The sequence below is a fragment of the Vicugna pacos genome, chromosome 11 (genome assembly GCF_048564905.1).
Source record: "Vicugna pacos chromosome 11, VicPac4, whole genome shotgun sequence".
Classification (NCBI taxonomy): domain Eukaryota; kingdom Metazoa; phylum Chordata; class Mammalia; order Artiodactyla; family Camelidae; genus Vicugna; species Vicugna pacos.
This window is the reverse complement of record NC_132997.1, coordinates 50,236,441-50,261,096: the sequence shown is the minus strand read 5'-3', so window position 1 is coordinate 50,261,096 and position 24,656 is coordinate 50,236,441. Positions and strand designations below refer to the sequence as shown.

Sequence of the window (24,656 nt, the reverse complement as noted above, 5' to 3'; positions counted from 1 at the left end):
GCCTGGCAGTTCCTCAAGAAGTTAAACTAGAGTTACCATATGACCCAGCAATTTCATTCTTAAGTATATACTTAAGAGAAATGAAAACATATGCCCACACAAAAACTTGTACATAAATGTTCACAGCAACATAGTTCATAATAGTCAAAAAGTGTAAATAATTTTGTCCTTCAACTGACGAATGGATAAATAAAATGTGGTATGTCCACACAATGCATTATTATTTGATGATAAAAAGGAATAACATTTGAAACATGCTATTACACAGGTGACTCTCATAAATAATTATGCTAAGTGAAAGAAGCCAGTCACAGAAGATCACATATTGCATGATTCTATTTATTTATTTATTTAGCATGATTCTATTTAGATAAAATATGCAGAAAAGGCAAATTCACAGGACAGAAAGTAGACTAGTGGTGTCTAGGACTGAAGGGTAAGGGGGAAATGGGGAGTCAATGCCAATAGCTATGGGGTTTCTTTTTGGGGTGATGAAAATGTTCTAAAACTTACTGTTGTAATGTTATATAACTCTTTACTATACTAAAAATTACTGATTGAATCATACGCTTTAAATGGGTGAATTACAATAAATAAAATATTGGGGGAGGGTATACCCACTGGTTAGAGTACATGCTTAGCATGTACGAGGTCCTGGGTTCAATCTCCAGTACCTCTATTAAAATAACTTACTAAAATTAATAAACCTAGTTACCTCCTCCCCCTTAAAAAAAAACCCAACAAACAAACAAAAAAGACAGAGTAGGACAGATGCACAATGTACTGCTGACAGTATTAAATGTCTAATAAAATACTGTCTATACCTGCACTGTCCAAAACTTCAACCACTAGCCACATGTGATTATTTAAATTAATTAAAATTAAAAGTTCACTTTCTCAGTCTCACTAGCCATCCTCAAGTGTCCAATAACCACAAGTGGATAGTGGTTACCTTACTAGATACCACCGATATGGAAGATTTCTATCATCACAGAAACTCATTTTGGATGGTGCTGGGTACAGCGTAGCTACTGAACCAGCGAATGAGAGTAGTGTTCTCTAGAGTTCTGAAACTGTCTTTACCTGATAATGTTGAAATGTACATCACCTCAGGGGATCTAACAGTGTTTTCCAAAATTAAAATTGACTCTCCAAGAACAAATAAATGCCAGAAGCACCTTCAAATGTTCCCACTGGACAAGCTACATTATAATATGTAAGTATCAAATATTTCAGAAAAATGTTTTTTTTCTGGAATTCCAAATATTCTTCTGCAATACGATTATCCAAATGAAAGAAATGTATTCCATCAGAACAAGAACAAGTATAGAGCTCTGGATTCTATCAACCACCCAAACAAGAGTCTATAGGCTTTGACTGAGCCATTTGAAACTTTTCTGCTCTCAATGCTCCCAAAGTAAAACAGTGATTTACCTAGAAAAGTCTTAAATAAAATACAGTCTAGCACCACAAAACAGTAACACTAGAAGTAAGAACTGGAAAGCTACATATCTCTTAGTCCTACAATGGCTCTAACCAAATTAAATGACTTTCAGTTGAGATCTTTGGTATGCATCTGAACAAAATAAAAAGATGTACTTTGGCAAAAAGGAACACACAAACCGTCCGAAACTATAAATCTACAAATAGTTTACGGGTTTGAGTCCTGATGGAGTCCTCTTCCAACCTAGACTTTCTAAAACGAAAGTTAGAGGCCTAACAAAAGAAATAAAACCTGTATATGCGGTTTTGGTGCTGGTACATTTTAAACAACTGGCTGCTGAAGAAGAAGCTGCATATAACTTGAATTTGTAGCTCCTGATCAGATAGATGCTGAATGTGCTAGAGAGCTTTCACTTGGTGGGTGGGGATGGGAAGAAAATGAATCCTTCTGAAAAAGTACGATATTATCCCAAATCAAACATTAAAACAAGGCATTTTTATATGAAGGCTCAGATTCATGAGGGGAGAAAAAAAGGTTTTGAGGGCTTAGATTCACAAGGGAACGAACACCTTGGCGCTATTGACTTCTGGGTCTGTCCTGTACACTGCAGAGGGTTAAACAGCATTCCTGACCTCTACCCACTGGATGCCAGTAGCAACCCACTCCCAGCCCCTTAGCTGTGACAAACAAAAGTGTCTCCAGACAATCCAAATGCCCTCCGGGAGGCAAAATTCACCCTAGCTGAGAATTACTGCTCTAACATTTACTTTTACTAGTTAATCTTCTTTCTTGTTTTCAAAAAAAAGACAATGTATTTCATGGGGCATACTTATACTAAAATAATTATTTTCACCTATAATTTACTTGGGCATCCTGTATTTTTATTTGCTAAATCTGGCAACCCTATGTGTGACACAAACAAAAGATTTAGAATGCTACAGTTCCATGCTAGGTATGTCCCTGTCCACTTCCATTGTGCCCATCAAAACAAGCTAACGGATCTAAAAACGAAGACATGTCAGTGATTCTTTGATAGTTCATTCCATTCCAATCCCAGGAATCTCTTCAAGTCTTGTTGATCACAAACTGTGCTGCACTTCTATGGAGGACTTACCGTTGGGGTCTTTCCTGAATAGAGTATTCATGACTGTAGCATGGAGTTTCACACTGTTCCACTCTTTCACTATTAGTCCAGATGCCTGAAAACGTTCCAGCACCCGATCAACCAATTCCTGCAGCCTAGAGAAATTGAAGAAAGACGTGCAGAAATCTTAATAAATTCCTGAACCGTGATTACTAATTCAACAACATTTATGGAGCATCTGCTCTGAGCCAATCACTGTACAAGGAAGAAAATAGGCTGCAGTCCCCACCACCACGAAGTTCACAGCTTTGTGCAGACATCAGACCCAGAACAACTGTACAACATCATGGCCAGTATTAAGGGAGTGATCAAATAGACTTGGAGGGACCAGGTTTTCATAGGAGGCTTAAACAAGGTCTTGAAGGAACACGAAAAGTTACCATCTTGGAAACTGGGTACAAGAAGCCAGGCTCAACAGAGAGCTGCCTAAAAGCAAGTGCTTTATTGGTTCATTCAGTCACAGACCCAAAAGCTACTGTGGTTGATGTGTTTCTGTCAGGATTGAGTGAGGCCTGGCTTGACTCTAAGACACATGCACTGTGAAGATCACAGTAGCCCTGGACATGGCACCAGTGTTCAACAAGGCAGCAATGTAGCTCCAATGAAGACAACTGTAGGGAAATCCATGGGCTACATGACTGATGCACCAATATGGACTCCAGTTGACTCTAAGCACTAGGGGTTCTGCAGGGGGTTTCTTCTATTTTGATGATGGCTGCTCATTACAGTACCTCCATCAGAAACAATTCTTGCACAAGAATTCTGTTCAGGTGTTCTGATCAACAGCTTAAAGAACTCTCTTGAACACTTCTTGTAAGGCCATTCTAGTAGTGATGAATTCTTTCAGTTTTTTGTTTGTCTGAAAAACTCTTTATCTCTCCTTCTATTCTGGCAAAGAACTTTGTCAGCTGTGCCAATGAGAGGGGTCATTTATTCCAGCAAGGGTGTGGTGGAGCAGATCTTGGTCCTGGGCCTCAGGAAGCAGCCATCTTCTGTGACCACCCACTCATCTGGTGGGGACGTTCACTCTGTGGCTTTTAAATATTGTGCACGAATGTCCACCCTGAGCTTGGAGAAGTCCCCGCTGAATACTGGTGCTAATGGGAAGGTTGCATCAAATGACAGAGTAGGGCACTTGGTGATCAGTGCAGGGAGCAGCCTGCTCCTTTCAACCTTTCCCGTCATCTTTTTTGAGATTTGTGCTGCACACTGACTCCTCTGGTTCAAAATAATCTTTCAGTCATCACCACTGTACTAATGAACAAGAGATTTCATATTTTTTGGAGTTGACACTACGGGTACGTACTAGTAATACTCTTTGTGTCACACACTGGCTCTTTTCCCAGACGCAAGTGGCCCTGAGATATTTATAGAGTTTGTGAACCTTCTACCACTTCCTGGGCCACAGCCTGTGGAAAAACACTGTGACCCGGTAAGAGGTTTCTCCTTGAGCAGGGCCGGATGGGTCTGTTTTACGTGAGATGTGGGCTAAGCCCACCCTGTGTGGCCCATGTGTGGGAGGCTGCCTAAAGCCATGGGGCAGAGTCACTCTGGTCACAGCAGCTGAGTTGCTCAAGGCCTACCTCCACACGGACAGCAGCCTCTGGTACCTCCACCCTTCAGTTATCTTTCACCCACTTAGACGTGGGCAAAACAACCTTTTTCTGCTTGTACTGCATATGCTGCAGCAAGAGTTATCTTCCCCTAGTGATTGAGTCATAAGCACAAAGGACTCTTTTCCCTTTCATGTTTTTCAGGCTCCAAAGTTCAAATTAACCTTCTTAAAATTCTAACTTTTTATTTTAATTGTTGTTATTAAATACTGTCTACTAACCAGAGAATATTTACAGCTATAATTAATAATAATAAAATAAATACCCATATTCTCACCACTTACCTTCAGAAATACATCACAAGGCTGGGACCAGAGTGAGGCAAGTGAGGCACTTACCCCAGTCACAAAGTTTAAGGGGGTGCCAAAAACCGCAGTAATCAAGATAAATGATGTTTTAATGCAGTATTTCAAAATCAATGCAAAAAAAAATCCTGATGAACAAAATGCCAAAATTTTGAATGAAGACAGATCAAAATACAACTGAGTTTTCCTTTTGCCTCAGTATGCTTGGCATGGGATAGAATATCACAACATACAGTTCCTCAGGATGCTCCCTGATCTGGAGACCCCAGAGACTCCCCGCTGCCTGACACAGCACCTGCTGGGGCAGCCTCATGACCTCGCACTCCTCAACATGCACATTTTCCCGCCAGGCTTCCTCCACTTAGCAACCTGCCAGCTGCTGCCTCTGTGTCTGCTGTTACCTGGGTCCCACATCCTCTGCTCCCTCTTCCCTCCACCTATGCAGATGTTATCATCCTTCCAGGCTCAATTCAAATCCCACTTTTCCATGAAGCCCTTCTAACTCCCCCAACACACCCAAATCCCCCATATCTAGGAGGAGTGATTTTGCCCTTCTCTGAAATGCTACCCTAGTACCTGGGTTCTACTTAGCCTTCTCAGGGATAGTCCATTAATGTTCAGGTTTGTGTCTTGTTCCTCTACTAGACTGTCTGCTCCTCAAGAGCATATTATATTTGTCTTATATCTGCCAGAGCACCATTATACTTGGCTTTGTGTAACTACTGGCTGTGATTGGTTAACTGACAGATTTGACTGATTAAAGAGTGAGAACTCATGAATGTAAAAAATAAACACAGTCCTGAAGGATCATTAAAGATCTGCAGATAAAACCAGGGAAGGAAGGACACTTCAAGCAGAAGAAATAATGTGCAAAGATGTCAAGGCATGCAAGACCACAGCTTATCTGGAAAACCACCATTTATTTAATACAGCTGTAACACGGACTGAGAGGAAAGGGGCAGTGGAGATGAGCTGGATGTAAGTAGTGGTTGGACCATGGGAAGCCACAGAAATTTTTAAAAGGGGAATGATGTGGTCAGATAACCATTTGTGAAGCTGACTCTGTGGCAGAGGGGAAATGCTTTAGAAGGGGAGGAGACCAGCAGTACTGAGGTCAGCTAAGTGGCACTGACAGTACCAACAGAAGAAATAATAACAAACACCACGTGTCAGGCATTAATTCTAAGCACTTTCTGTTAAACCGTTTAATCCTCACGATAAATTACTATCCCTATTTTACCAATAAGGAAACTGAGGCACAGAGAAGTTATAAAACTTGACCAACTGTCAAATAATGAATAAGTGGTAGATCTGGGGCGTAGGTATAGCTCAGTGGTAGACTGCATGCCTACCATGCATGAGGTCCTGGTTTCAATCCTCAGCATTTCCATTAAATAAATAAAACTAATTACCCCTCCTCCCTCAAAAAAGAATGAACAAATAAGTGGTAGATCCAAAATGAACACCCATGCAGTCTGGCTTCAGAGGACATGATTTAAGGACCACGCTCTAAAGGAGAAAGGTATGAAGATCTAAACTTTGACAGGGGCAGTGAGAACCAAGACAAGGGAATGGATTCAACAGAGCTTGTGAGAGAGAAGCTGGTGCTCTCAGATATGACAGTGCTGGAGCAGAGGAAGAGCCTGCCTTAAACGACCAGGTGGGTCACCAACCAAGGTGGGGGATTATGGAGAGGGAGAGGGTCTGCTTTTGCATGTGTCACATTGGATATCAAATGGGACATGTCCAGGAAAGAGATGGAAATACAAGCCTGAAGATCAAGAGAAAAATCTGGGCAAACGACACAGATTTGGGAGTCATCAGTGTAAAAGCATGGGATGAGGGGGCAGGGAGAGCTCAGTGGTAGAGTGTGTGCTTAGCATGCATGAGGGCCTGCATTGAATCCCCAGTACTTCTACTAAAAAATAATAATCAAATAAAATTTAAAAGCATGGGATAAATGCAGTCATGGAGGGAGGGGGATTGAGAGCAAGCCGAGAAGAGAGCTAAGGACAGAGCCCTATGCGACACTCCCATGTATGGGGCAGAGAAGGAATCAGCAAGCACAATCCATAAAGATGAGGAACAAGAAAAGGAAGATTTCAGAAAGGCTGAAAGAATTACAAGGGGTTAAAAAGGAATAATCAATATAATATTATGCTATAGGAAAGTAAAGTAAGAAAAGAAGCAACATATGCCCACTTATTTCTCACAATCAGTATGTCATCAGAGACCTTTGCCAGAGCAGTTTCGCTGGCAGGTTGATGACAGAAGCCTTATTACAGAGGCCCAAGGGAGAGGCCAGAGAGATGAGGAGGGGACACATGCACATAAACTCAAGAAATGTGGAAGGAAGGGAAGAAACTAACTGCCTTGGTAATTAGATACAGAGTTGAGGGCAGGTTGTTTGCGTTCGTTTTCAATGAGAAAGAGTTGAAAATGCATGCTGACAACAAGAAACTATCCAACAGAGAAGGAAGATGAAACTTTAGCCAACAGAGGGAATCAACAGAACAAGATCTCAAAGGAGACAGGAAGGGCTGATACAAAATGCACCTCCATTTCAAATCACAACAGAATGATGCCACACTTTTCCACCTCCTCTCTTAAAGAAAAAGTGGGTGGGAGCTAAGTTATAGAGAAACAAGGAGCAAGTAGCACTAGAGGAAGGAAACTAAACAGAAGAATGAAAGCGTCCAGTCTCCATCTTTGTCCTTCTGGAAAATTAAGATTTCTGCCCAATTTACAGACTTAGAACTTTAAAGGGACTGAAGTCTTTTAAAATGTTCTATTCTAAGCTGCTAATTTTACCCAAGAGAAAACAAAAAACAGACAAGTTGAGTTGCTCCAACTCAGGGCAAAGGGTCAAGAATCCAAGTCTCCTGGCACCCAGTTCTGCTGCTATCAATTCACTGTGCACTCCAGGAAGCTGGCTCTTTATCTTACTCACTGCCTTATTCTGGCATCTAAGTTAATGCCTAACTGACGTATCATCAGTGCTCAATGAAGAGTTGTTGGAAGTATATATGCATGAATTTATCATATGACAAATCTCTGCAACAGATGACTGGATAAAGATGTGGAATATATATACCATGGAATATTACTCAGCCACAAAAAAGAATGAAATAATGCCATTTGCAGCAACATGGATGGACCTAGAGATCATCATATTAAGTGAAATAAGTCAGATAGAGAAAGATGAATATTATGTGATATCACTTATATGTGGAATCTTAAAAAAAAATAACACAAATCTTATTTACAAACCAAAAACAGACTCACAGACATAGAAAACAAAGTATGGTTACCAAAGGGGAAAGTGCAGGGGAGGGATAAATTAGGCGTTTGAGATTAACAGATACACATTACTATAAATAAAATAGATAAACAACAAGGACTTACTATATACCACAGGGAACTATATTCAATTTCTTATAACAACATATAATGGAAAAGAATCCTATCTATATCTATATCTGAATTGCTTTGCTGTACACCTGAAACTAACATTGTAAATCAACTACACTTCAATAAATAACAAAATTAAAAACAAAAAAATCTTGAAAATTATTTTGATCAATGATCTAAATAAAAGGGCGAATAATATATGATTTGAAGCATTAAAAAATGACAAATCTTTGGAGTTCTATCAAGAGAACATAAGAGTGCTTAGGTACAATCACAAATTTCAGGCTGATGTCACAGATACACATTTGACAATATGTCATTATATTTCTAACAGTATAGTCTTTCAATTCTTACTTCATTGATCCTTTCCTGTTTGATTATGAATGAGTCACAAAGCTTCTCTATACCTTTACATCTCATAAGTGAATTAAAAATCATATACGATTGCTATATAGACAGAAGCAAGATGGTGGAGTAGAAGGACACTTGTAGCTCACCCTCTCCCACAAATACACCAAAACTCACATCTACGGACCTACTCAGCCAACCAGAGCACCTGCTGAACTCTGACAGAACATTGCCCTCTTCGAAAGATAGAGACGCCAAAAATCTGGTAGGAGAAAAGGAAAATAGAAAGAAGAAAAAGCAAAACAGTGCGGGACGGGTCCCGTGGGGAGGGAGCAGCAAATGAGGACTGGTGCTCATTTGCTGGGTCTCCCTTCCCCAATGGAGAGGCCAGTGGGACAGAGGGGGAGCCTCCAAGGCTCCAATCTGCCCCAAGCACCCCTTGACTCACAGAACTGAGTTAAACGGGCATAATGGGTCCCCAAGACACCCAGCCCAAGACACGAGCCGACAGCTGGGACCGGGACAGGCCGCCCAAGCCAGGCGGAGGACTGGGGCGGCTGCACTGAGGCAGCCCCAGGGGACTGCAGGGTGCTGTGTGCCGTGGCTGGGAGGGGATACATAGCAGAACAACCTCGGTCCCCCATAAACTGAGAAAAAAGCAAAGCAAACGGCTGGTGTGCCCTGAGGGGAGGGGCACCGTAGCCTTTGTCTCCTCAGACCTGCGCTGCCATTACTGACGTTTCTCATCAGAAGACAGGCAAGGTGCAGTCACAGCCGCCATCTCCTCTGTGTGCAGTGCCCCGGCAGGGGCTGGGCCGAGACCTAAATCCACACCCAGTTGCTCTGCAACCCCCTAGGCAGGACTGAGACTTGTTTACAGCCCAAGGCAGACAGGATCTTTCTGCCCTGGCACCTCAGAGAACTCGCACCTCCAAGACAAACAAGAAGTGAGATTTGGCACGGAGCAGGAGCAGGGGCAGGGCCATTCTGCGGTCTTCCCCGAGCCCGCCTATGGAGCGCAGACCTGGGGCGTAGTGGGCAGCTGCACAGAGCAGCAGAGCAACTGGCACTGGGAGAGGGCGGGTGGCAACCCACCTTCCTGGCAGGAACACAGCACTTGACCACGGTGCTGGGAGGGGGCGCGATCCACCCACCTGCCTCACCTGAGCACAGCATCTGAGAGTGCAGCATCTGACTTCAGCATTGGGAGGGGGAGTGACCCGCCCGCCCACAAGATAAGAGCTCAGCACCTGACCCAGTGTCGGGAGGGGGCGTGATCTCCTAGCTGACAGCCACTGGGAGCAGCACAGACGAGGGCACCAACAGAGGGCCTCTGGAAACAGCAAGCTGAGTTCGTGTAACAGGGTGAAGACACAAAGACTTCTCAATAAAATCATTAAGTGCACACCATCTCCAGGAGAACTAGATAACTGATACTCCTTAAGCCACAGTGCCAGAGAGATATGAGCAATATGAAGAAGCAGAGGAACCACTCCCAATTAAAAGATCAAGAGAAATCCCCTGAAAGCACGATCAAGGAAATAGACATTGATGGCCTACTAGATCAAGATTTCAAAAAAGGGTGATCAAAGTACTGAAGGAACTAAAAGAAATAGTGTTTAGATATATAAAATATGTCAAAAATGAAATAGAAGCTACAGAGAGCTGACCTAAACTCTGTACAAAGAAGGCGAGATAATCCAGAGGAACAAGTAAGTGACCTAGAAGATAGGACAATAGAAAGCACCCAATCAGAACAGCTGAGAGAAAAACAAATAAAAAACAATGAAAACAATATAAAGGACCTATGGGATAATATAAAGCGTGCCAATCTACGCATAATAGGGGTTCCAGAAGGGGAAGAAAGAACAAAGGGAATTGAAAAGGTATTTGAAGAAATCATGACTGAAAACTTCCCAAACCTAAAGAAAGAATCAGATCCAAGTACAGGAGGTTCAGAGGGTCCCAAACAGGAAGAACCCAAACAGACCCACACCAAGACACATCATAATCAAGATGGCCAGAGTCAAGGATAAAGAAATGATCCTAAAGGCAGCAAGAGAAAAACAAAGAGTGAGTTACAAGGGAACCCTCATAAGGCTCTCAGCTGATTTCTCTATACAAACACTACAGGTCAGAAGGGAGTGGCAAGATATATTCAAAGTCCTGAATGAAAAAAAGATGCAGCCTAGGATACTCTATCCAGCAAGGTCATCCTTTAGAAGAGAAGGAGAGATAAAGAACTTCACAGACAAGCAAAAACTAGGAGAGTTTAGCAATACTAAACCCATGCTGAAAGAAATACTGACAAGTCTACTTTAAATAGAAAAGAAGCAGGATGCTACAAAAATGAGAAACTCATAACTGGAAAGGAGATAACTGCTATGAATTACAAAAAGAATAAACACAAAATTGTAAAAGAAGACATCTAAATCATTAAGAGTGGGAGAGGGAAGCAAGGAAAGCCACCATGGAAAACAGTACGGAGATTCCTCAAAAGCCTAGGAATAGACTTACCATATGACCCAGGAATCCCACTCCTGGGCATATACCCAGAAGGAGCCCTACTCCAAAATGACACCTGCACCCCAACGTTCATAGCAGCACTATTTACAATAGTCAAGACATGGAAACAGCCTAAATGTCCATCAACAGATGACTGGATAAAGAAGATGTGGTATATTTATACAATGGAATACTATTCAGCCATAAAAACTGACAACATAACGCCATTTGCAGCAACATGGATGTTCCTGGAGAATGTCACTCTAAGTGAAGTAAGCCAGAAAGAGAACGAAAAATACCACATGAGATCACTCACATGAGGAATCTAAAACAAAACAAAACAAAACAAAACATAAATACAAAACAGAAACAGACTTACAGACATAGAATACAAACTTGTGGTTGCCAAGGGAGCAGAGGATGGGAAGGGACAGACTGGGATTTTAAAATGCAGAATAGATGAACAAGATTATACTGTATAGCACATATGTACAAGATCTTGTGGCATCTCATAGCGAAAAAAAGAATGTGACAATGAATATATATACATATATGTTCATGTATAACTGAAAAATTGTGCTCTACACTAGAATTTGACACAACATTGTAAAATGACTATTACTCAATAAAAAATGTTAAAAAAAATAAAAATTAAAAAAAAATATAAGGTTGCTATGAGGAAAATAAATTATTCTTAAGCAGCTTTATCATTCAGATAGTAGTTTGGGTTTGAAAACAGAAGCTAATTACTAATGCCTTAAATCTGAGCTCTTAGTTTAAAGGCCTGTATGTGCTAAAAAGCTCAAGCGTTCCAGAGCCATCATTGCAGACATGTAGTTGTACTGCAGAATGATCACTAACTCCAGAAAGTGCAAATACCAGGCTTTTGTTTGGGTTTTTGTCTCACAGTTTAACTTTGTTCTATCTAATGAATGTTTCCTGAGTGCTTAGTGTATACAGGCATTATACTGGTCACTAAAAGAATTAAAAACTAAGCAAACATAGTTCTTATTCTTAAGGAGTTTACAATGTCTTAAAATAACTATAAAGAGGACTTCGGTAATGACACAGCAATTATAAGGGGCTTTGATTATTTAAAGGTGGAAGACATTACAGCAGGGTTGAGATCAGAACAGGCTACTAGGAGGATGGGCTTAGGAAAGGCAGCTAATTGTATTCATCTTTGTAAATCAGCTGAATAAGTAAATGACTTAGGTAAACAAACATTCACTGAACACTGACTATGAGCCATGAATTACAAAGCCACTGGATAGATGATGCTGAACAGACATATTCCCTGCCTCCAAGAATCCTCGTCTACTTGAGAAAAAGAAAAAGAAAGGATAGCAAGAAGGAAAGATAGCATTTGGACACAAAAAGTTGAGGAATAACATGAAAGAAATTTTAGTCACAAGAAACAATATTAACAAAGACACAAAGATCATCAACAAGCAGTGAGACTAACTGGGGCTTGGGCAAGTCCACGACACAGGAGGATCAAACTGAAGTATTAAATCGGTTTCATCCTGGAAGATCTTGAGTGCTAGACTGAAGAATATGAACTAATTCAAAAGATGATGTGAAATGACGGGAAATTTTTTAGCAAGGAAGTCCTACTGTATATAGGATAAGGCTTGGAAAGGTTGATGTAGATAGTAGATCATAGGATCTCTATACACACTGACATAAAAGTAATGTCCGGGTTATATTTCACAAAAAGAACAAAGTATGGAACAACAGGAATGATGTGATCCTGCCTGTATAAAACAGTATGCGGAGACAATGACTTTCAGCACTGTCTCTTTGCTCTGCTTACCATCTACTGGGAAAGGACGTGGGGAGAGTCAGGGCAGGGGGAAAGGAAGCCATTTAATTTTCACTTTACCCGTCTGGAAGGCTTTAATTTTATGAGAGAAAACAATACAAAAGAAAGCAGCGTGGCTGTGAGAGGAAGATGGTACAGTGATGCTGGGCTACACAGTTGTGGAATTTAACTCTAACTACACCTCTCTCATCTTCTTGTCACCAAACTTCTCAAAAGAGTAGTTGGTCTCCAATTATTCTTAACCTCCTTTTTCTGCACCAACATGAGCACAGGCTTTACAACTAAACAGAGTCAGGGCCACCATAATTTCACCACATACAAGCACATCTTCATTCCTACTGACCCTGATCTGACCAAGCATACTAAGTGTGCCTGAACAGGTATAACATTTGCCTGCTTCACCAGCATTGTTTCTTTAAAAAATGTTATAGATATACTACAAGAAAAAAATTACTTTCTATCCAGAAATAACCACTGATAAGATGTTTATTCATATTAACTGATTTACTTCTCTCTTGCTCTCTCTTCCCACTTGTGAGGGGAAAAAAGTGAATGTATATTTATGAATTGTTTTATAATCTGTTTTTATTATATAACACTCTGTAGTGAATGCCATACTTCCCTGCCTCCAAGAATCAAGTAGACTTGAGAAAAAGGATAGCAAGAAGGAAAGACAGTATTTGTTTAGACACAAAAAGTTTTTATTTTACCTTTGCTCTTTAAAGATTTTTTTTTTCTGAATAAACAATTCCAGGATGAGTTATTTTCTCTAGAAAATGGTCTTGCTGTCTTTTGGCTTCTATTGTTGATACTAAAAATCCACTGTCCTTATAAATGTCAATTCTTCGTAGGTGACTTCTTCTCTAGTGTTCTGCAGTTCTGTTTATTTATCTTGATTTATCTTGATATGGGTTTCTTTTATCTATTCTGCTTGTATTTATTCTTTTTTCTCTCATCTACTGCTACTGCCTCAATCCAGGCCTCTCTGATCTCTTCACGTGGCCATCTCAGGTCACCCTACCTCTCCCTCACTATGCTTCATCCATGCCTGGAATTTGCTAGGCTTTTTCCTGCCACAGGGTTTTTAATCTGCATTTTCTTTTGCCTAGAACTTCCTTTGCTGACAAACTCCCACTCCTTCAGGTCTCAATTCACCATCAATTCCTCAGGGAGGCTTCCCTTAACACTGCCTTACACAGTCTAAATTGCCATATTTCGTCTTTAAAAGGGCACCATTTTTCCCCACTTTGCATTTATCACACTTTGTGATGATATATTTATGTGTTATTTGTTAACGGCTGTTTTCTCCACTAGCCTGTAAACTACTTGGGGGCAATAACTGGGTGTCTGGTTTTACTCACCATTCTTAATTCACAGTCTAGCACAGTGCCTGGCACACAGAAGGCATTTAATAAAGTTTTGTTGAATAAACAAATGACCAAATGAAAATCAAACTTCCTTTTACATGGTAAATAACAGTGTCTCTAGATCTGCACTTGTGTTTATTCCCTTTTCCTAACATGCTACTCCCTCAGCCTGCAAACTCCTTATTCAGCAAAGACACCTCCTCTCTGAAGCCTTCCTTGAATCCCCTAGAATCTCAATCACAGCCCTCACGCTCATGTGCTCTAGTTCCTGACATCTGCCCCTCCATACAAGAGAAGCCCTAGGGTCCACTGCACCTCTCATTCTGGGTGCCTGAAAACTGTCTGACGGAAAGGGGACTGGAAATGCCTTGCAGGGGGGAATAACCAATGGTGCCAGGTCTTTGAGGAGATCATAAGGGATGGGGTCCTGAGAATAAGTAAAGAGATTAGTCTCATCAGAGAGAATTTATGCCATTCTTTAGAAAGAGTGGGGTGGGCGTGATGAAAACAGGTAGACTGTGAGGGAAAAAGGAAGGAAGCTGAGTTGGTTTCATGTTCTCAGGATAATGTGAGGAAGCCATTCTTCTGAGAGGGGCAAGGGTAGAGGCCTGCGAGAGTAACAGACAGAATAAAATGGCCACTGCATTCACTGAGTTCAATGCTTAAGCCTTAGCAACAGCTGACTACTAAGTAAGGAATAAAAAGGTTGAATGCAAATCCCTCACCCAGACAGGCTTTACCAAACCCAAGGAAGCACTGATAAGTGTAGCTACACTGTCCCAGCTCTGCTTCTAGAGGAAAAATCTGATCTAAGTGGTTCCACCCTTTTAAAGGTCAGGCACTCCACAGTCAAACATTTTAAGGGAATCTTTGATTTAAAATATATGAAATCACACAAAAAATGTTGAGTGTGTTCTTATTACAACATGGCCTCTCCCCCATCATAAAGAAACATAAATGATTGAATGTGCCTTAAAAACAGGGCCATATCTTACTCGATTCTGCATCAATTTACATGGCCTAGCAAAATATTTTGCACATAGACATTCAAATAGTTTCAACACTGAATTAAATAAAAAGTGTACAAGTCCCTTAGCCACTGCAGATATGGGGAGGGGAATTTATAAATCTTTTGGAAGTAATATAAACGTGTCTCTTCTTGTGGAGGAGAAATGGGAAAAGAGAAAACAGAGCATTAAGAGAGATGAGAATTATTTTAAAATGTTCTTGGTTGATCTATTAGTGCCTTCAGTCAGTATTTCACAAGACTTTTCAACTTATAAGACTCTGACAATAGGAAGTGTGCAAAATGTGTAAGGGCTGGATCTGTGGAGAAATAAAGGATGTATTCATTTTCTGAGCTCTTATCTTTTTGTAAATGAGGATATAAAGTATGTCTGAGCACTGTCTTCCAAAGACATCTGTCTTCTATGGCTCTTATTTTTCTTCTAATTTCAAAAATCAATTATTCTCTACAGTTGAAAGACCTTCTATAGAATAAAGGGTCTAGCTATTAAACATATCCAATGGAAACACTCAAGGTGATGACTTTGTCACCCTCTCCTAATGACCACACTTTTCCTCCCTGGGGCCACCAATAGGGTAAATCAAAACTGTGGCTTCTACGGCATATGCATGTTAAAACAGACTTGAAGCCCCAGATTAGGAAAAATTCACTGTTTTATTAATCAGACACTGTAATCCCATGTAAAATTTCCATGTAGCTTTATGTTAATTGCATGACTATAGGCTATCACCGATTTTAGTTTTACAACAAAGTAAGGTTTAAACTAGTACAAACAAAAATTAAGTAAGTCTAGTAACAGAGACTAAGGGAACAACAGAGGTCAGGCTGAATGGCTATGATGTCCTATAAAATTATGAGATTTATCAAGGAAATAAAAAAAAGTGGCTTTAATACATTTTAAAAGTGAGTCAGCCCCCAAAGAATCGAAAACAACTCTATTCACAACAGCCACAAGGTGGAAAAAACCCAAATGTCCATCAAGTGATGAATAGATAAACAAAATGTGGTATCGCCATACAATGGAATATGATTCAGCCATAAAAAAGAGTATTGACATACATTACAATATGGAGAAACCTGGAAACATGCTGAGTGAAAGAAGCCAGACACAAAAGGCCACATATCGTATGGTTCCACTTATAGGAAAAATAGAGAAAAGGCAAATCCATAGGGAGAGTAGAACAGTGGTTGCCAGTGGCTGGGCAGAGGAAAGTATCAGGGTAGAGAGAAATGGAGAGTGACTGCTTGATGGGTATGGGATTTCCTTTTGGGGTGATAAAAATGTTCTGGAACTAGACAGTGGTGACAGTGCACAATGTTTCAATGTATGTACTGCTACTGAATTATATACTTTAAAACGGTTAAAATAGGTGAATTGATGTTATGGGAATTTCACCACTTTCCAAAAAAAAAAAAATAGGTCACAAGATTCCATTTTACTCTAGGAATAAGAATTGGAACACAGTCTACACTACTCAACGAAGCATACGCACACTGAAAACCCTTAAGGCACAGGGCTTCAGAGCAGGGTTTTGCTATCTATGTGTTCCTCGGTCATGTTACTTAAGCTCTCTGAACCTCCTTGATCTAAAAAATGGGCATAAGAGTATCTATCTTACACAGATGCTGTGAAGATAAAACAGAGATGATACAATTAAGCACAATGCCAGGCAAGAGTAGTAAGTGCTAAACAAAAGATAGTCATAATCTCCTTGGAAACCACGTAAACGTAAAGGCTGGAAATAAAATCTTACTTAGATCAGAGATCCTCACAGTCTGGTCTGTGGACCTCTGGAGGTCCCTGAGACTCTTTTAGAGGTCCATGAAATCAAAACTATTTTTATAATAGTTACATGATATTATTTGCCTTTCTCGCTGTAATGACATTTGCATTGATGATACAAAAGCAATAGCAGGTAAAACTGTTGGCCTTAACACAAATGAAGGCAGTAACAGCAGACTGTACTAGCAGTAGTAAATTTTTCACTATACATCCAGTTTAAAAAATTTTAAAAGCCAATTTCATTTATCCTTAATGAATATGATTAATTAAGATGATCAATTTTTATTAAATCTCGGCCCTTGAATACATGTGTTTTTAATACTCTGTGTGATGAAGTTGGCAATATATATAAAACAGTTGGGCTGGATATGGAAATAGATGGCTATCTGGAGGAAAAGCACTTGTGAGCTTGTTAGATTTAGAGCTGAACTAGCCTCTTTGTCCATAGAACACTATTTTTGCTTGAAAGAACAACTGACAGACAAATTATGGTTATTCAGACTTGGCTATTTGGCAGATATTTTCCTCAAAAAAGAGCTTCAAGGAAAACAATCACCAGTATTTTTGGCCAATAATAAAATTCAAGCTTTCAAGTGAAAACTAGAATTTTGGAAAATGTGTGTCTGCCACCATAAGCTTGACAGCTTCCCAATACTTAAAGATTATGATGAAATTAGTAGTGACATTAACACACTTTTTTCCCTCCAGTTTTATTGAGATATAATTGACATACACCACACACAAAAAAACTGATGCCGTATCATTTTTTCCTTCCTTACACTCAAAATTCACTTCCCACTCAAAATTCACTTCCATTGGAACTTAGATTTGAAATAAGTGAGATCATCAATTCTCACTGAGATAACAGAAATCTTAGAAGAGATCCTCTAGGAAAGCAAATCAATTTGGGGGCCTGCCTAGAAACACAGATTTTCTCTAGAGGGTTTCTTGTTCAGTATGAGCTCTGTTCTAATCCTGCCCTAATGAAAGGACCACACAAAAACAAACTCCCAATTCAGTTGGGCTCTTCTGCTCACCAAAGGCTAATAAATGACACTAACATTACAAACGGTTCTGGATGCCTAGGCTAGCCTCAGAAATAGCCTGGGTTGCAGACTGAGAATCCCCGGTAGGGATCGAGGTGTGATAGTAACAAAGATAAAAATTAGTAAACATTTTTAATGTATGTTTTGATGTTGGTATTATGTGCCACGCACTGCTCTAAATATTTTATGTAGATTAATTTAATCTTAATAATCCTATGACGTTTGTATAGTTATCATCCCTATTTTGCCCTGGAATTCACTAGATCTGCATTATGTCACTTCTGAAACTACCATCCTAAAATGTCATCCTTCCTGCCTCCTGTTATCCTAGAAAACATGAAGGAAGCACTGAGTTCCATAAAAACTAAACAGGTACCATTGATATCCATCACTAAATTAATTCGACAATTATCAAACTATGAGTCTAATACTTTTTCCTACAACAAATTCCTCTTGCAAGATGTTAACCTACTATTTAAGAAAAAGAAAGAATTTAACACACTCTTTACAATAATAAGATCTCAAAGAAAAGGAATCAAAACTACCTGAACTTCCAGGGATGCTTTTAGGCACTTCTTCATTGAAACAAACAAGTATTCCAGAAACATACCTGTTGGAGCCATCTTTCATGTGGACTTTGGCATAAAGAACATCCACCATGCCAGGATCATCATTCATGTATTCTATCCCTGACATCTCTACTTCCAGAGGTTTGCCCCCAGAAATGTCACTGCAAAGGAAAAAATATTAGATTTTCATAACTGTTTAAGCTAAGAGGGCTATTACATTTAGAAACATGGTTAATATACACAAATATTACAAAATGAAGTTGTTGGGTTTTTTAAACTAACATCATGATTTAACCATCCTTCTAAATTCAGAATTGATACATGTTCAATGAATACAAACTAGAAACACACGTTATTTCCAAAGTCACACTATATTTATCCCAATACCAGTTTATTAGCATGTCTAAGGAATGTCTAAGCAAAGGCCAAGTGATGACAGTTCTGACTGACAAAGACATTTACTGTGCTGCCCATCTCTCTGGTTTTATCTCATTATTTCTACAAATTGCAAACAGTACTTCATTCATGTAACAACAGTGAAGGTGCAACCTGGTATCATTTCTTTAGGAGCAATTTGGCAATATTTATAAAAAGCCTTCAAGAATAGAAACCCCCTGCCCAAGAAATTCAATTTCTAGGAGCCAAGCCTAAGGAAATAATTATGAATTCAGATACACATCCAACCAAAGCCGATAAAGGAAAGTTCTTTCAGAAGAACTCCAACTGATAAATGCAGAAGTAATAAAGGAATTAAAGTATCACACCATTTTACAACTCATGATGAAATATTTAATCAGTTCCATTATTTGAGCAAAAGATGGAGATAAGAAAATTTATACATATAAATATAACTTGTACCTACATAAAATCTCTGAAAGGATGTAACACAAAGAAACTGCTACCATCTGTTGCCTTTAGAGAGGAGATCAGGGTGCCTGGTGGGATAGCAGTGCGAATGAAACTCCTCACTCCATATCCCTTGTACTTAAACTTCTGAACCACGTAAATGTATTATTCATTAACAAGTTAAAATTTTTAAAACATATGCAAAAGAAGCCAAAGACAAAAGTGTATATACTGAATAATTCTATTTATATAATTAAAGAACAAGCACATTTAATCTATGGTAATAGAAATCAGAACAGTAGTTACTTATGGGAGAAGTGCATTTACTGGAAAAGAGCAAGAAGGAACTTCATAAGGTGATGACAATATTCTACATTTTGACTTGGGTGAGGTTTACATAGGTGTACACATTTATCAAAACTCATCAACTATACTTAAGATCTATGCATTTTACTGTAAGTAAATTACATCTTAAAGAAAAAATACATATATGCATATAAAAATGTAGCATTATATGCTCTAAAGTGTTAGGGGTAATTATCTTTAGGTGGTAATATTACAAATGATATCTTGTTTAACGTCTGCAATTTTTGGCTATTCTAAAGCTAACATGTATTTCTTTTATGTTAAGTGAAACCCACCATCCTGCTTTCTTCCTAGGCCCTTTAAACAGACTTGTACTTCAACCAGTAAAGGCCTTGCTGTGCCAATCTGAAACCAACTGAAAATCAGCTCACCACAGAGCCTTCTCCAAGCCCCACCAGGCCAGGGACTCCATCCATCTTGTCTACACCTATATCTCCAGCACCTGGGACAGTGCCTAATATAAAATAGGTACTCCATAAATCTCTGATAAACACTGATTGGATGATCCAGAGGAAAGGGAGAAGCTGTTTGGAATAATTTTGAGACTGTGGACACATGCCTATATCGTCATTGAATAAAATGCGGTCTGGCTCAAAGACAAAAGGATGTTAGGATTAATCAATTTCAAAAAAAGCAAAACAAAAATGTTTTCTCCCCTCCCATCACCCAAGGAGCAGTTTTCTTGATATTTAACTAAGTAAGGCCATAAGGAGATTCTATGTAGCCCAAGAATCCTAATAGTAAACATTCCCTTAAAACATCAAGGCCATTATTGCACAAGACCAGAATTTCTCTAAGAAACAGCCTTGATCATAAGTATCTCTGTAACCACCTCCACTAAGTGGGATATTCAGAAACAAGCCAAGCTCTGAACTATTAGCTCTGAACTATTATCTGACTGAAGCCTTTAGCTTCAATCAAAAATACAGTGTTATCTCCATTCCTAGTAACAGCCAAAGAATTCAACATGAAAGACTGCCATTCAATCCTATCAAAGTGTAGTCAACAAAACTTCTTTGGGGGGAAAAAAGTTTAATAGTACACATACATTTCTCTGTATTTTTTTAAGCTTTACTCCTGCATAGTTAGATCACCAGAAAGCACTATACCACTGGTTCAGTTTCCTACTGAAATGTTTCTACTGGGTTATATATAACATCAATTTCTAGGGGTCAATGTAAGAAAGAGCCACGTGAACAATGTTTCTGTACCTTCTGCAACACTCCGGCTGAAGACACTACTCATCATCATTCTGGGTTCTTTAAGATTTACTCAAGTTTTTCTTGGACAGAGAACCAGAAAATGATTCTCTCCCCCAAAATTGTTATGTTCCTTTTTAAAAGGAAAGAACTGTTAACTGGTATGTTTCTTTTTGGAATTTAGTTTGAGTATACTGATGCTTGAAAACAGTACTAAATTTTAATGTTCTAGTACAATTATTATCTTGGTTTTCAGATAGAATTTTCTTCTCATTCCATCTTTATGGTTTTTGATCTCTCTGACTTTAACATTTCTTTTGTATATGTATCCTCATTTCTAAACTACCTCAAACTCTTGGAATTAGATGGGTTACCAAAAACAAAATGATGAAATAGGATGTAAAGTCTGCCTTATGAGTAGAAACAGAAACTCTTTCAACGTATCCTTAGGATTTATCAACAGGGACAATTAAATAGGAGAGAAATCCAATGGTTTGCCTGATAAATGCTCTTTGTCTTGGTGACCAACTATCCCACCTGGGACATCAGTAAACGTATTATTCAACTGAGAGACAGCTGAGGCAATGATTAGGAGCTCACATTTGTCCATGGGTATTTTTCCTCCTCTTCTTCTCTCCTTATTCTGGTCCCTTTTTAACTTCTTACTTGGTTTTTACCTCAGCCTACTGGGAACACTTAGGTAGGAGGAGAGTGACACCAGAGCAAAAGAAGGGCTGCATATTTGTCAGACTATATCTCAGAGCCACTGCACTGTTTGTGTTCAACATCTCACAAAGAAAAGTCACAAGGGACACATTTAGAGCTTCAGCATTTACTGAACACCGTGAATAATTCAGTTGAAATCTATACAGCTACATGGCCTCTAGTCAACTGAAATCAAAGTTCTATTTCTGGTCAGGTAATATCCCTTAAACTCAAACACCACCCCAAAATTTAAAACAAATATTCAACTACCCATTTCATGAAAATATCTATAAATCACCACAGTTTTAATTAAATTCCAATATAGCCACATTTATGTAATACCTCAATTTAAAAAGTCATCAAATTAAGCTACAGCACATTATATACTAGTCTATTCATTTGCAGTGTTTTTCATTTTTATATTTTAATTTGTCACATTTACATCATCAATGGTTCAGGCTAGAAATGCCATTATTTACTGACATTTTTTTCTCAGCATACCAAGTAAAAAGACTGAAGATCAAGAATAAGGAATAGGGTGGAGGATATAGCTTAGTGGTAGCATATGTGCTTAGCATGCATGAGGTCCTGGGTTCAATCCCCAGTACCTCAGTTAAAAAAAAAAAATCAAACAAAACAAATAAATCTAATTACCCACCCCCAAAATACAAAGAACAACAACAAAAAAAGCAAAATAATTATATTAAAACAATGTATTAAAAAAAAAGAATAAGGAAGAAAGAGAGGTTAAATGATACATTTTACCATAGGGCTTTATGATAAATATCTTTTTTTTTTTTGAGACATTTCTTCCTTTTAGGGAAACCAGGCACTTTTAGCCAACCTAAACAACCAATTCTGAGTCTCATCCCCCTTCTCAGAGGTAAATTAATTTTGCATTATACACTTTTTAAATGTGTGTAGCAGAGGGGAAGGTGAGAGAAGAGGGTTGGGGAGGCTTGCTTTACTTGCTGGTTTCAAATCTTTCCAGCTTTTTGAAAAGAGCATCTTCGAAAAATTTTTGCCTGCACTGCAGATTTCTGGCAGGGTAACGTGTCCTATTTCAAAAGCTTTGCTGAATTTGAGAAACTACAATTACTGTTTTCATCCTGTCATGTCAAAATTCTTAGGAACTATTAAGGCTGCTCTTCATTCCCTATGCTCACCAACCCTGACATGCTTAAAAGGTTCAGATTTGGCATTTAGTCACAAAAGGCACCAAGAGACATGGAAGGAACTCAGCTAAATCCTCACATAGCTCAGGATAAAGCTTCAGTGATTAAAATCCTGTGACCTGATTTTCATAAGGTAAAAAAACAAATACTTCTCTAAACAAATGTTTTATCTGCCTTTAATTTTTTTTCTTAGCAGGATTATCCTTATGGCAGCCAAAAAATATGCAGCTGCTTTCAGTTTGGCTTAGCAAAAAGTGATCTGGGAATAAGTTAAAGTATCAGAACTGATTTTTAAACAAGGTAAAATTGCTCTGCTTTGTAAGGTAAAGCATAAAGTTTCATTTTATGCAAGGAAAAAATGTAAATATCTAATTATGAACACCAAATTATTTTTAATTTTAGGTAAGATAGAAAATAGTTATGCTCATCATAACTAAGAAAAAGAACAAGGCAAAGAAGTATCCTTTGCTGTATGAGATTCAGAAAGAACAGGCAACTACAAACCCAATCAGTTTATGATTTTGCTCAAGAAAAATATTTTGTCTTCAAAACAACTAAAGGAGAAAGAGAACTGGTCCACAAATTAGTCATTGTATTATAGTTTAATATGCAACACAATTAGAGAAAAAATTTAAATCCTTTTACCTTGTTTTATCCAATGAATCAATAACCCATTTCTATAAGGCCTTGTCAGAAAGTATGGGACCTGTATATTATAACTAAGTAAAAAATAAAACTACTTAAATTAGTTAATTTTCAAATTCCTCTCGTTCTGCATCAATCCTCTGATAAAGGCGTAAAGGGGCTGGCAGGGAGAGATGACCCTCTGAAATAGAGCTGTTAGGTCAAAGGTACGTGTAAATTAAAATCTTACGGTAATAAGAGTAACAACTCTGCTCCTGGAACAGCAATGCTTTCCCTGAGCCAAAACAGATTGTTTGCACAGCTTCTGGTATCCTTACTGACTCAAACAAAAATACCTGTATTAAAAAAAGAAAATTAAAGCCTGCATTTCTGAAATATAATGAATACTCCCCTCGGGAAGTATGTTATAATGTTTGAGTTAAGGTGGTAAGCAGAATAACAGCCCTCCAAAGATGCCCACATCCTATTCTCTGGAATTTGTAAATATACTACCTTACCTAGCAAAAAGGCTTTTGAAAATGTGATAAGGTTAAAGAATTTGAGGTGGGCAGATTATTCTGGATTATCAGGGTGCACTCAGTTAAGTCACATGCATCCATAAAAGCAGAGAACCTGTCCTGCTGTGGCCAGAGAAGTAAAAACAGAGTGAGGGTCAGACAGATGCAACATATTAGCGTTAAAGATGGAGGAAGGGGGCTACTAGCCAACGAAATTCGGTGGCCTCTAGAGGCAGGACTTGAAAGGCAAGGAAATGGACTCTCCCCTGGAGCCTCCAAAAAGGAACACAACCCTGCCAAAATCTTGATTTAAGCCCAGTGAAACCCGTATCAGATTTTTGCCTCACAGAACTGTGAGATTATAAATTTGTGTTGTTTTAAGCCACCAAGCTTACAGTAATATGTTACAACAGCAAAGAAAACTAATATAGTATCTACACCCTTCTAGATAATGAAGAGAATTTCCTTTTGAAGAGAAGAATGGGATGTCCTGTGCTCGCTTCGGCAGCACATATACTAAAATTGGAACAATACAGAGAAGATTAGCATGGCCCCTGCGCAAGGATGACACGCAAATTCGTGAAGCGTTCCATATTTTTACGTTCATGTATTAACTGAAAAATTGTGCTCTACACTGGAATTTGATACAACATTGTAAAATGATTATAAATAAATAAAAAATGTTTAAAAAAGAAAAAAGAATGGGATGCCCTGTTAAAGAACAAAATTTGCCTATTGAACTAGTACGATTTAATTTAGAATCTTTCCATACAAATTTGTAAATACATGCTTTAAATCCCACTTTAAATCTTTCAGACAATAATCCAACATTAAGT

The 24,656-nt window shown here is 38.8% G+C and overlaps 1 protein-coding gene and 1 non-coding gene across 4 annotated transcripts in view; one reads left to right on the top strand and one right to left on the bottom strand.

Annotated features, from left to right (window-relative positions):
- The window catches only part of ASCC1 (activating signal cointegrator 1 complex subunit 1), an 80,427-nt gene that overhangs the window by 23,443 nt on the left and 32,328 nt on the right, over nt 1-24,656 (bottom strand). For all 3 annotated transcript variants that reach the window (XM_006212861.4, XM_072971346.1, XM_031682273.2), the window contains exons 7-8: nt 18,429-18,548; nt 2,559-2,683 (exon numbers count right to left, since the gene is read on the bottom strand). In XM_006212861.4, the coding sequence (XP_006212923.1) occupies nt 2,559-2,683; nt 18,429-18,548 (245 nt within the window). The remainder of the gene's footprint in view (nt 1-2,558; nt 2,684-18,428; nt 18,549-24,656) is intronic.
- On the top strand, nt 24,313-24,419 carry LOC116282398 (U6 spliceosomal RNA). Its single transcript, XR_004191912.2, has one exon. It is a non-coding gene; the product is annotated as a U6 spliceosomal RNA (small nuclear RNA).